Consider the following 13,980-nt stretch of genomic DNA (forward strand, 5'->3'; position numbering starts at 1 on the left):
GGAGATCTTGACTAGTTCCTCTTTCAGAACTTTTCTACTTCCCGGCAAAACTTTAGACCTGCATTTCCAACTGTCACTTAGATATCTCCATCTAGGTATATTTTGGATGCATTTCAAATGCTACACAGTGCAAAGGGAACTCACTGAATTTTCCCAATTTGCTTCCTCTTCTAGTTAAGAGCATCACCATCTACCAAAACCATCGTTTAAGTCTCCCAAACTGGAAACTTGGGAATTATTCTTAGCATTCCATTTTCCTCATTACTCATATCCACACATTCTACAAGTCTGATAGGCTTTATTTTCTAGAATATTCTAGAAGCTACCCTTTCTTCTCTCACCCATTGCCACAAATTTCACCAAAACTGACACAATTGCCTCTTCAATAAGCTTTCTGACAGCATCTCCCCCTCCTCTCCTTGTCCCTTAGTTTTTCCCTAAGGCATCCTTCCACATTCCTTCTTCTGTCTTTCCAAAGGCATATTTAATCACAACAGTGGACTCCTTTAAAAACCTTAGTTTCTCCCTGGGGCCCACAAAATCTACTGCTTTGAATGCTAATATTCACACTGTGTTCTTCTCCATTTAGTCAACCTTTCTCTTATATGCAATCTCTTCTGACCTGTAAAAATGCATACCTCCTGTCTTTGCTTAAGCACTCTCTCCTCTTTGGGCATTCTGTACTTAACTAAATCCTCTCCATAATAATAGCACAAAAATAATTTATTGTGTAGCAGCAAGGGATAGGCACTATGCTAAACACTCTACACTCATTAGATGTTATAAGCACCATTTTACATTGAGGAAATTGAAGTAAATAATTCGTCCAAGATCACATTTTAAGAAAACAGCAAAACTGGGTTTACAATTCAAGTCTATCTCAATCCGCAAACTGAACACTTAAATGCTGCCTTCATTACAATATACCAGTTAACTCAGGTCAAGTTGTACCCCTATCCTTAAGCTCACAGATCATTCTAGTCCCCCTTCACTCATCTCTAATTGTTGTTTTAACCAACAACACACTATTTAGTATTAAATTACTCTTTAATTTTTTCTAAATCTTATCTGAATTGGATTGTAAATTCTTTGTGAGCAAAGAATTAAAAAAAAAATCTTAATATGCCTCCGCAATGGCATAGCATATCCTATAATAGCAAATAGCTATCTCTTATTGGGGCAGTTTATAAGCATACTTAATATTTACACATGTAATGAATACTCAGTATTTGCTTTACTTAAATCAGGAGCAGACAAGATGAATTATATTTAGAGGATACAGTGAATGTAAAATTTTCAACAAGAGTAGAGACCGAAGTGTGTATCTGTATTCCATTTTTTTTCTGTCCTTCCCGTGTTGGGCCATCTTTTTTTATCATACTACTGGACTTCTCTGTACTTGCAGTTATTTTAAGTGGTTATTACAAAAATGCCGCTCTACCTTTAGGGTAATAATTTCCACCAGCCTGAATAGTCACGTTATGGATTTTGGCCACTATTAAGTCCAAAGCTTATATATTTAGTTTTTTCTACCTTCATATGCTCTCTCCCTTCTTATTTGAAATAAGCCCACTGTTAGGTGTGTTAGGTAACCCTGCTTGGGCCTATTTCGGAGAATTTATTCCTGGTAGGCTCTCTGGAAGTCCTTTTCGGAGGTGTGTAATTTTGCATCCTTTAGAAGCGTTTTGCATGACCCCGCAATCCCTTAGGCCAAATGCTCACTAACCCGGAAGGTCCACAAACGGAAACCGCGACAGGCCCTCCGGGCGGCGGCACCAACGCCTCCGTGGCCCGAGGTCCGGTTGTGAGCGCAGCGGGCCCGTAGAGGGCGATCCCAGCCAGCCCCGCAGTCTGCAGGCCTAAGGCCGTCACCTCGGCCCAGCGGCGGGAAACCCCAGGAAGCTGGTTTCCTCGCGAAGGCAGCATTCGGGCCGGCGGGAAACGAGTTCGCGAAGCAGAAGGGTCCCCAAGGCCTTTCCTGGGTGGCCGGCCCCACCAGGCCGCGTGGCTGGCGGTGTCTGGCTGAGCGCGGTGAAGCGGGTTCATTTCCTTACGTGCTTTCTCACAAATTTAGGCCGCGCCCGCGCGCACGCACACCGCTTTTCATGATCATGCAAGTGCACGTCAGAGTTTCTCATCTTTGGTGTGTTTTTGAGACCACAGAACCGAATCGGCTAAGCCTGAGGAGTCGCTCGCGCCCTGTGTCGCGAAACCGAGACCAAAGGTGCAACCCATGTGGGCGGCCTTGTAACCGCCAGACACCCGAAGACTAGAGGGCGTGTCCAGGGCCCAGGTGCAAGCTGAGGCGCAAGTAACGGCTCTCGGCGGCCCCGCCCCTCCGCCCCGCCCTCCCCGCACCCGCCCATTTTAGTTCCCTCATGTCTATAGCCACTTCCCTGGTCGCTTCCTCTTTAAGGCGGAGCCCGGCGTAGATCTCGCGAGATCCGGGTTGGCGCCGTGACCTCCATGTGGGAGCTAGAGCTCTATAAGTAAACACTCCGCGCGGTGCAGACAAGGCTGTTTCCCATTTGTGAGGCGGGGGCTGCGAAAGCAGCCGCGTTTCCGACTGGTTCCGGTTTCCTTCCCTCCTCAGCTCTCTTAGGTGGGCTCGCGGTCTAGTATTCGCCGCCGCCTGTCGGGCCCGGCGTCTGGTCGGTCTTCCTCGCTTGTGCGCGCGCTCGCCCGCCAGCCGCGGAGAGCCAGAGCAGCCGGGGAAGCGGCGCGGGCCGGGCGGGGCGCGGCGCCCGGAGCGCAGGGGGAGACAAAGCGAAGCCGGCCCCTTCTCCCGGCGCCGAGATGTGGATCCAGGTTCGCACCATCGACGGCTCCCAGACGCGCACCATTGAGGACGTGTCTCGGAAAGCCACAATTGAGGAGCTGCGCGAACGGGTGTGGGCGCTGTTCGACGTGCGGCCCGAGTGCCAGCGCCTCTTCTACCGGGGCAAACAGGTGAGGCGCGCCCACCGCACCCCTCTGGAAGCCGGAGCAAGGGCAGCGGGGCGCCACGGGGTTGCGTGGGCTGGGCGGGCCGGAGGGCTTGGTGCACGGCGCACGCAGAGCGCACCTAGCTCCACTTCGGGTGGGCAACCCGCGAGACTCAGAGTGCGGCCCTGCGCCCGCCTACGGGGCCTAGCGGGGTCCTGGCCGGCCCTGTTGCAGGTGCGCTCGGCGGGGGCGCCCCGAGCGCCGAGACCTCACCGCCCTTACCAAGCGGGTCAGCAGCCGCAGGCACAGCCCGCCAGAGCGCCTGGGTTCCCTCGCTTCCCGCGCTTGGTGGGGTCCGGGGCCCCTGCAGGGCGGGGAGGGCAGCGGGCTCTGGCGGCCATGCCGAAGTGCGGGTGGGGAGGGTCGGAGGCCCCCGCTCCCGGCCGCACTGACCCGGCTCACGGCTCGTATCGCTTCCGTATCTCTGCCGGGCTCCCGGCTCCCAAATAGGAGGGGAAACATACATTGCTCCCTCTGGGGCTCAAGACCCGAAGTCTGCCTCCTTACTGTGGAAGGGATTTATATATACTGAAGATTCGAAGGGTTTACAGAACTTTTGGCACTCGTTTCCCTCACCTTTTTTCCTAGAATCGAATCTGTTGTGGGGCAGATTAGAGACCTGGGCTAAAGAAGCTGTTGATGTAACCCGGGACAGGTTTAAACTGCCCAGTGTTTGCCAGGGGGGTTGTTCGCAGAGTGAAAAGCAGTGTAAAAGATTTCGTCTTGCTGTTATTTTTCACCTTCTAATTAGACCCCTCACTCAAGCTTTTAACACAGCAATTGGAGCATAGCCAGCGGTACATACTTGAAGGCTGAAAGTGTTTTTTGGCGGTGAGGGTGTCTGTGGGCGTCGCTGGTAGTTGAACAGTTTAGCCTTGGTCTGGTCCATTGAAGAAGATTTTTCCTACTCACATGGCCTGTACCTAGAGACCCAGACCCATCCTATTTTATTGCCTTTTTTTAAAAAAAAAAAAACAAAAACGTTAATCCACTAAAGAAGTTGGCATCCTCCAGTTGGTAGATCATAGTCTGGCTCCAATCCTGTGGTTTGAAATAAGTGTAACTCTTTGATTTGGTAGAAGTAGCCGTTTTCCTACAGCCAAAGGGTTTGATAGGAATATTTTTCTCCCCTTCCTAGGCTTACCCTTTGAAACCTGCCCAGAAATTTCAGAGTAACAAGATTACACTCTGAGAAAGAGCCAGGGTTTTTTTTGTTTTCAAGTAAACGATAGCGTCTTTGATATGTGTTAGTAGCCAGTTTTATATTGATCTTCTAGTGTTAGACTTGTAAAAACAGCTGTTCAATTTAGTTGTAAACTTTGCTTTAGAAATAAATATATGTGTATTAAAAACTATGTAGCTTTATATTGCTGTGCCTCCAGTGGCTGACACCTTTTTATCTTTTGGTCAAAAGCAAAAAGCATGTAATCAAGTTTATTGAATTTTATTTTCTAGCTAGGAACAATAGTACATGAATTCCTGGGATTCTTTGGTGACTTCACCAGAGATAGAAATGAAGCGTGAAAATGTATTCCTGGGCGACACCCCTTACAGTCTAATTATCAAATATGATAAAAAGAAAATGTGCACCTGGCTGTCTTTAGGAGAAGGTAGGGATTGGGATAAATTCAAGGCAACAGGGTACATTTTCAGGAAACCAGGAGGCTATTCCAGGTTCAGGGAAAAACTTGAGGATAACAACATTATGTACCTCCTAGCCCAGGACAGTTGATAACTCCCTACTTTGATTTCACTATAGGGATAAACCAGTAGGAATTAGGAATGGACCTTGGGTGCTGTACTTAGTTGGAGACAGAAGGAAGACATTGCTGAAGCTGTATTTGTTCCTTATGAGCTGACAGGTAGCCATGGCAGTGATTATTATCTCTAGTCTCCTTTCCTCTTTGGTGTTCATAGTCCTTGGACAGGATAGTGTGTCCTACTATTGGATTGGTGTCACAGGGCTGCCCTTATCCTGTAAAATGCCTTTGTGCTTATTAGAAAAAGGCCACCCCTTCCTCAAGATGCCTACTTCCACATAGTGAAAAATGTCATAAATAAAAACAAATTTACAGTGTCCATGATGTAAATGGTCTCCCCCCTACCCCCACCTTTGTATGTTAGGTCTGCCGCTTTTAATCCTTGGAAAACATCAGAATCACCTGTGGATATTTATTATAGATGCTCAGCTCACCCCAGAATTGCAAGTGGTTGAATTTAACAAGACCCCATGGGAGACTCTGATGAGCACCAAAGTTTGAAAATGAATGTTGAAGGATAGTCAGCCTCATACTAGTTTCTTAACTGTTCAAAGTATGGTCCCTGGATCAGCAGGACCAACAGCATTAGCTTCACCTGGGAGCCTCACACCAGACCTACTGAAGTAGAATCTGTATTTTAACAAGGTCCCCAGGTGGTCTGTATGCAAATGAAGCTTGAGAAGCTCTGTAATTATGTGATTCTCTCTACTTTAGAGAGTTAGAATGGAGAGCCTCAATTCAGGGCTGTAAGTTCCAGTTAAAGTAGGGTAACCTCATTTGGATATTCTTCTCTGGGAAGTTGAGTTTGCACCCTGGGGGTTGGGGGGTTTTTTTTAAGGAAGAGTTATATTGGTGGATCTATACATCTTTTTGAGAATCCAGAGCTTTTCCTACTTCGAAAGGATTCTCTTCCCGCTTCTCTTTCCTTCCCTGTATCACTGTAGGGACTCTTAGAATAGATTGTAGATGTGGGGTATGAACCAGAACTGAAGAAAAACTGAGTAGTTAGTTGCCTTTTGCCCCTGGACTCAGTTTTCACATGGAGTACAAAGTAAAAGTGTTTGCCTACTTAAAGGAGTGAGGGAGTGAGAGAGAGGGGAAGAGGGGGAGAGGGAGAGGGAGGAGTGTATATGCTGTGAAAGTGTAATGCCCTCCACCTGCATCCCTTATCATTAGCCCCTTGGGAATGACTTCTCTGCCTTCTCAGCCACTGCCAATTGGTGTTTGCTTCCTAGTTTTCCCTTGCATCACTGTTGCCGTTCTTACTGTTACCTGGAATTTCTTCAACCCAATTCAAGGAAAAAATTCTGGGACTAGTCCTGCCTCTCTAATATTGTAAATTCTGCAGCCCCATCTTCTAGGATGGCAGTTATCAAACATTTTCTGCTGTGAGACATTGATGGACTGTAGTTAAATGCATGAAACCCATAGGTGTTTGTAATTTCCAAATTACCCAGTCCTTTTCTCCCCCACTCAGCATACTTTAAGTGCAGGTAATTTTCAATCAATACTTTCATTAAATTTGGCAGAACTTTAGTACTTATTCTTATTTTTTTTAGCTGTGCAGCTTGCAAGATCTTGGTTCCCTGACCAGGGATCAAACTTGGGCCCTCCGCAGTGAAAGCTCAGACTCCTAAGCACTGGACTGCCAGGGAATTTCCAGTACTTTTAAAATAACATTCCAACAGTCTTCGCAACTCTTCACAATAGCCTAACTCTGTGGAACTTTCAGTGTGGTGAATAATAATCACTGTTTCAGGAAAACTGGGAGGGTACCTATGAATTAGGAAGCACTATATAATCTGGGTAAAAGTCGCTATCCTAGCGAGCGTGAGTAATTGAGGAAAAGTGGTTACTTGTTATTGTGGGCCTAATTTCCATTACAGGGCTTCATGCCTTCATATGCTTAGCGCTTCACTATGACTTAAGATACTACTTTTCCTTTCAAACCAAGTCTCACTTTAAGCAGCTTATATTTACTTCCTAGAAACTAGTCAGAGGGGTTTGGTATAAGAATGCCCCCAAGGTCCCTCTCACTGACACCTCAAATTTCAGTGGAAAAGTGTTTATGGAAATACTTTGGATTTCCAATTATTTCATCACCTTAACAGCTGTCTTCATTTTGGGGCATGCCCTACCAGTTAATTTGCATGTTCTGTGCTGTTAGTTTTTTCCCTACTTTGAACATGACATTTTTTGTAGTTGTCATAATGTGCAACAGCTGTATGTTTAATCAAAGTTGTGCTTTTTCAGCTGTTACAGAATTGGTGTGTTCTTACTTGGGGGGGAGGGGGGAGGGAAGGGGATGCTGTTGGAGAAAGTCAAAATGAAGGTGTGAATGTTGTAGTTTTTTGCTTCTTGAGGTTTTCCCAGGAGTTCAGGATTAGGAGTTCTTGTTTTTTTAATCAGATAAGCCATGTTAACATCATGTCCCTATAAGGGCTTATCTGCTACTGACTTGGAAGACTCCTTAGACTTATTTGAAATAAGTATGTTAACTAATCTGTGAGATAATGTCTCATTTAATTCCCCCACTGGAAAATTTGAATTTCTCAGTCCCTTGTTCTGTTTAACGGTGTGAACACCTGTAGTGTGCAGGATTGTGCCAAGTGTATTCTTGGACCACTTGAATTAAAGTTACCTTACCTAGTACATTATTAAGTTTGTCATTCAAGGACAGATTCTCATTCTTTTCTCTTTGGTCGACTTCTCACGTACGGCTTTATTGTGTTAGAGCTGTGAATGGTGACAGGTATTACATGCAAAGAGGGAAGAATGACTAGGGATTAAATTGGTAATGTTTCCGGGGAAATGGTAGTTCTGAACTTCAAGGAGTTTAGAGAAATGGCCAACTGACTTTTATAAAGAAACAAAATGGAGACTTAGTTTCCTAGGCCTTCCGTAACAAAGTACCAAACCCTAGGTGGGTTAAGACAACAAATTTATTGTCCAGCAGTTCTGGAAGCTGGAAGCCAGAACTCAGGTTGTCAGCAGGGCCATGCCATCTCTGGCTCTAAGGAAGAATCCTTCCTTGCTTCCTTTAGCTTCTTGATGTTTGCTAGCAGTCCTTGGTGTTCTTGGCTTGTAAATGTGTCACTCCAGTCACGTGGCTATTTTCTCCCCTTGTGTCTGTCCAAATTTAAACTTTTTATAAGGACACCAATCACAATGGATTAGGGCCCACCCTTTTCATCTAGTTTTAACTTGATTACATCTGTAAAGATCCTATTGCCAAATAAATAAGGTCTCATTCTGAGTTACTTGGGATTAGGACTTCACCGTATTTGGGAGGGGTTGGGGGTGGGGCTGGTGGATGCCATTCAGTCCTTTATAGAGACCCTGCCAAAATATGGGTAAGTTGCAAGATAATTTATTCACTAGTCATCCTGGAATACTTTTCATAATACAACTTGATCGCCTTTACAGAGAACTTTGAGCAAGTTGGAGTAGCATAAGCAAGAATTGTAATTATTCCTGCTTGAATTTTTTTTGCTTGATTTTTAAAAATTACTGCTTTAGAAAGATAAAATGGTTAAATGTCCTTATGAACACAAGGTCATAAAACAGTTCACTTTCAAAATTCACCTTTCTTGTAGATTCATTAAAATACACAAAACTTGTTGAAGTTTAGAGTTTTTCTGCCTAGGTGATGAGGTCACAGCAGCAGTGATAACATTTTTGGTTTCAGTGGCTATCAGTTTTCCCTATAGTTGATATAGAATGATTCTTAAGAATTTATTGAGGTCCTGAAAAGATGTTGTCATCAGAGGCCATAGGAATGGCTTCACAATCACTAAATTTCAGTGCTCTGTATTTTATTTTAATAATTTAGCTAGGACATTTGAGTAACTAAGGATGTAGAAAGATTGAGTTTTGAGAGAAGCATTTTAATCTTTTCCTATCCTTTTTTTCTAGTTAGAAAATGGATATACTTTATTTGATTATGATGTTGGACTGAATGATATAATTCAGCTGCTAGTTCGTCCAGACCCTGACCTTCCTAGCACATCTAAACAGACTGATGTACAGGCCAAACCCTGTTCTAATAGTCCACCTAAAGTAAAGAAAACCCCAAGGGTGGGACCTTCCGGTCAGCCGTCTACATCAACTCGTGATTTTCTTATTGATCCTGGCATTGGACTATACAAGGTATGTTGTCTTCCTCAGACTTCTGGTTAATTGTGAGAATATAGATATGTTCTCTTCAGGGTGTTGTGAACAAGAAAACATTGATTGCTGTTTGAGAGTAAAGATTGGGCTGTTAATATTTTAACTTTTAAAAGTAATCTTGAAATACTAGTGAAAGATATATAGGCAAATGTATAAAATGTGTATGTACAGTACAGAGAATAATAAAGCAAACACCTGTGTAATTCCACCAAGGTTAAGTAGTTCCTTTTTAAAGCCTCTTGTGTGCCCCTACCAGAACACATCTCCCTCTCTTTCCCTAAGAGGTAAACTACTTTTTCTCACTACTCTGGTCATGTTATTTTTCTTTAGTGTTAACTACTTATGTATGTATCTCTAAACAATGTTTTGTTTTGCCTGTATTTGAACTTTTACTTTTTTGCATATAGATATTTTATTTTTCACTATTATGTTATTCCGTTTTATTAACATGCCACAATACATTTATCTAATCCATGATTAATAGGTATTTGGGCTGTTTCCAGTTTTAGCTGTTTTAAACTGTGCTGTTTTGAACCAACTATGTGTATCCTGGTATACATGTTCAAGAATTTCTTTAGGAATTTTTACCTAGAAATAAAAGTGCTGGTGGAACTTCAATGCATATTGTATCTGTAGATCAGCTTGGAGAATTGACATCTTTACAATGTTGAGTCCTTCATTCATGAATGATAGATGTCTCCATTAATTTAGATCTTTGACATGTTTCTCAATTACTTTTCTGTTTACATACCTTTGACTTATTTCTATTAGCTTTGTTTTTGATGGTTGCCTTTTAAAATTGCAGTTTGTTTGGTATGTAGAAATGCAATTGATTTATTTATTGACCTTTGTTATCTAGCAACTTCTTCAAATTCTAGTAAATTTTGTGGGAATAATTGACAGTTTTGCTCCATCTTTTTCTATCCTTATATTTTTCTTAATTCTTACTGGTTGGGATAAACTGGGACCCAAACTTAATTTTCAGAGCGTTTTCAAGGCAAAAAATTAAAGATTGGTAGACAAAATGAATTAAGAAAATGCAAATAGAGATCTATGGAAAAATGCAAACAGATGCATAAAAATGGAAAGAATCAAAACTGGCAAAGAGTTGTATCAAAGTACCTGGCCTGGCTACACTGAGGAATTGCTTTAAACCCATGAAGATATCTAAATTGACCCACAAATGTTAAAAAAAAAAGCTTTCATTTGTTCTATAAATTTAGTGTAATATTGATACTTGAAACATGATAAAAAGCACACTAGTATCACTACATATTGATGTAAAACCTAAGTTATGTTTTACAAATAAAACTATAACTATATTAGAAGACCATACCTTGACTAATTGTGGTTTGTCAGGAAGTGGGATAGTTCATTTTTAAGAAATATTTTAATATTTCATATTAATAAACCAAAGAAAACAAATGATCTAATATGTTTTCTTCATCTAAATAAAAATTTGAATTCATTTCTGATTTTTTTAAAAAAATCCTTGGTAACAGGAACAGATGGAATAGATGAATATTTTAAACCACACCCAGCATCATGCTTAATGGTGGGGAAAAGCCACAAACATTCCCATTAAAGACAGGAGCCAGACAAAGAAGCCCGTTAATGCTATTGTTTAACATCTTTCTAGAAGTGCTAGATGATACAGATAAGCAGAAAACAAAGTGTTGTAAATACTGGAGAAGGCAGTCTTTACTTAGGAATACCTGGAAAGCTGAGAAGATACCTTAGAGCATTATGAGCCATCAGCAGAGTGGCTGTTGAAATACCAGTAGCTTTCCTTACTATGATCATTTAGTAAAAGAAAAAAGTATAGTAACAAAACAAAAGTCTGCGAATAAACTTACATGATATGCACAAAACTTACATAAATTAGTGCCTTATGTAGTGCTCACAGTTCAGATTGAATTGTTAATATTGAAAGCCCACTTGCCAAATTGTTGTCTATGTCACTCATTGATTTCATCACTCTTTCAGTTACCAAAACTTTCTACTTGATATTTTTTCACATTATTTTAAAAATAAACTTGTTAGTTTAGAACAGTTTTAGATTTACAGCATAATTGGGAAGATACTACAGAGTTTCCATACATCCCACACCTGGTTTGCCCTGTTGTTAACATCTGACATTAGTGTGTGGCACGTTTGTTATAATTAATGAACCATATCTCCTTAGCTTGTACCTAATGTCTTTTATGTTCCAGAATCCCATCTAGGACACCATATTACATTTACATTAGTATTATACTAAGATAGTTGTCACGTCTCCTTAAGCTCCTCTTGGCTGTGGCAGTTTCTCAGACTTTGTATTTGATGATCTTGACAGTTTTGAGGAGTACTGGTCAGGTATTTTGTAAAATGCCATGTTAGGATTCATTTGTTTTCCTCATCATTAGACTGGATTTACATATTTTGGGAGGAAGAGCACAGAGGTGAAGTGCTATTTTCATCACATATCTAGGGCACTGTACTGTCAACATTCTATTTGGTGATTATAATTTAGGTTTTACATCAGTAGTAACTTACTATGTGAACCATAATCACCCGGCCAAGGTGTAGTGTGTGTCACATTTCTTCACTGTCAGTTTACTTTCCCCCACCCCCCTTTACATACTTTTTTTTTTGTGATGAAGTCATTATATGCAGCCCAAACTGCATGTAGTCAGATTATCTACAAAAATTATTGGGAATTCTTTTATGCGGGAGACTTGTCTCTTCATTTCCTCAGTCATTTATTGACATCAGTATGGATATTTTTTCTCCTGTGTCCCTTCCATATACCCCCATTATTTTGGGTTCCTTTGATTTTCGTTGAAGCACTTTCTTTCTGGCTCATCTTGTAAGTTTCCTGCCCCAGTCCTGCAGTCAACCATTTCTCCAAGGCGCCTTGGTTCCTTTAATTGGAGAATGGTATTGGAAACTAAGATCTGGGCTCTAGGTGCTCCTTGCTACTGGGGTGTCCTTGTTTTTAGGGCCCTCAGCTGACAGAGCAAGGAAATACATGCAGTATGTATAATAACTCCTGTATATCCATGTATCTATAAATACTTATGTAACCATCTGTGTCCATATTAAGCTTACATTATTACATTTTAACTTTTAAGGGCAACAGTTTAGAAGCTGCTACTTTTGACTTGATTTGTTTTGGGCCATGTAGGTATGAATTTGTTTTCATAGGAGAGGACCAGCTTATGAATCTGCAGATCTGAGATTAAGCAAGGTTAAGTAGTTAAGGTCAATTTAAATTCTCTGTTTAGCACACTTCTGAATACTCAGTTGTGTCCCCTCCCCCAAACTAATTCAGACAAGCATCATGAGAAACTACTTCTCTTAGCAGATCTTTGCTTTTTATTTGCAGTGTTAGCACTTTGGCTGTCAACTATCTCTAGTACTTGGTTTTGTTTTTTAAACATCTATTATATTTCATATTAATATATAGCATAGATGTTAAGGACTTGAGCTTTGTTGTCAGCCTTGGTTTCAAATTTCAATTCAGCCACGTTCTGAGTTGGACAAATTTGGCAAGTAAGTACATTGTCTCCCTTTCCTCATTTAGAAATACACTTGGAACCTGGCATGTGAACTCTCAAAAGGCTACTGTTATTTGTAAAGTAATATGTTTAGTCAAAGCTGCACTTAACCTTCCTCTTTAGTTGAAGAGACTAACACAAACTTACTTGCTTTTTTGGGTGAAGCTCGGTAATTGTCATAGATATTTGAAATTTTGACTAGTGACTTTTTCATATAGAAGGGTTTATTTCTGGACAATCCATTCATTGAATATTTAGATATTTAGTGTATATTTGTACTGGGTACTAGAAATGAGGGGTAAACAGATGATATTGCCCTCTGCCTTCATAATTATATTAGATATTCTTTTGGGCTAGCCTGAAAATGCTCAGAGGCTTCTACTTTTGACTTATTTTGAGTTTGCTTTGAATTTTGTCTGTTTTCCTTAGAGCGAGTCTCTGAATAGTGAGTATATCAAAATTTCATTAAATTGTGTCTGAATCATTTAAAAATTGGGAGGTTTTTTTTTTCCTCTTCATGAATTCTTGCCTATGTAATTTTTTGCTTTATAAAGATTTTTCTCTATGGAGGAGCAAACAGATTTGGAGGCTTTCCCTTCCTTTTGCCTAAGAATATTTTTGGACCTCATGATAAGCAGGCACAAAAAGTGGATTTTTAAAGTAGTGTACTCAAAACAGACATAGGTAAACATTTAAACTTTAAGATGAAATTTTAATCTGAAGTTGTTATCCAATATCAGTCTTGTTTTGCCCTATTTGATAACTTTGAGCGATATTTGGTCAATTTCAGATAGCTTTTCATACGTTGTAAGAAACCAGATATCACTATCACGTTTAGAAAGTCTGTGGAAGATTGCAGAGGCTGGGTCCATCCATTCCCATTGTACAACACATTGAATCACACTGGCTCTAGGAAGTAATTTATTTTGTGAAACCAGGTGGACCTCTGATGGCTAAATTGGTTTTAATTCTGGTTTTTAGATGTGGAAGCTTTGTATGACTCACATCAGATCTTACTGTTGAAATGACTCATTCTGGCTTAAATAATAACTTTAGCATGATGATAGTAAGCTTTTAGGGTTTAGCTAAGTGTGTGGCACTGTTAAAACTTTTTACATGTCTATGCTTATTGTAGCAAATAAAGAGGAAAATTATCAGTAATTACTAAGTAAAAATCATGGATTTCCTATATTTCCTGTCTTTTGTCTATAGTGCAGTGCTGCTTTATTTAACCTTGTTGATCATGAAATGTAATAGACAACAAATAAGAGTAGAACTTAACAAGATATTATGAAGTCAGTGTCCATAAATACCACTCAAATTAAGAAATAGAACAGCAGTACGCCAGGAGCTTCTCATGTGCCCCTCTTGATTAAACTCCCTCCTCCCTAGTTGTAACTACTACCCAAACTTCTATGGTAGTCAATACTTTACTTTTTATTAGCTTTAACCTTTTATTATACTTAACCTCTTAATAACATTTAACCTATGTATGCATCGCTAATTTTCCTCTTTCTGAACTTTAT

The 13,980-nt window shown here is 40.9% G+C and overlaps 1 protein-coding gene across 4 annotated transcripts in view; it reads left to right on the forward strand.

Moving 5' to 3' along the window:
- The first annotated feature begins 2,502 nt into the window (after positions 1-2,502).
- UHRF2 (ubiquitin like with PHD and ring finger domains 2) overlaps positions 2,503-13,980 on the forward strand; it is a 76,146-nt gene continuing 64,668 nt past the window's right edge. For all 4 annotated transcript variants that reach the window (XR_014326333.1, XM_082842842.1, XM_082842844.1 and 1 more), the window contains exons 1-2: positions 2,503-2,949; positions 8,661-8,894. Coding sequence is in view for 3 of the 4 variants with exons in the window: in XM_082842842.1 (XP_082698968.1) it covers positions 2,797-2,949; positions 8,661-8,894 (387 nt within the window). In the remaining variant the exon portion in view is untranslated. The remainder of the gene's footprint in view (positions 2,950-8,660; positions 8,895-13,980) is intronic.

The sequence above is a fragment of the Leucopleurus acutus genome (genome assembly GCF_964270905.1).
Source record: "Leucopleurus acutus genome assembly, chromosome: 7".
In the NCBI taxonomy this organism is placed as follows: Eukaryota; Metazoa; Chordata; class Mammalia; order Artiodactyla; family Delphinidae; genus Leucopleurus; species Leucopleurus acutus.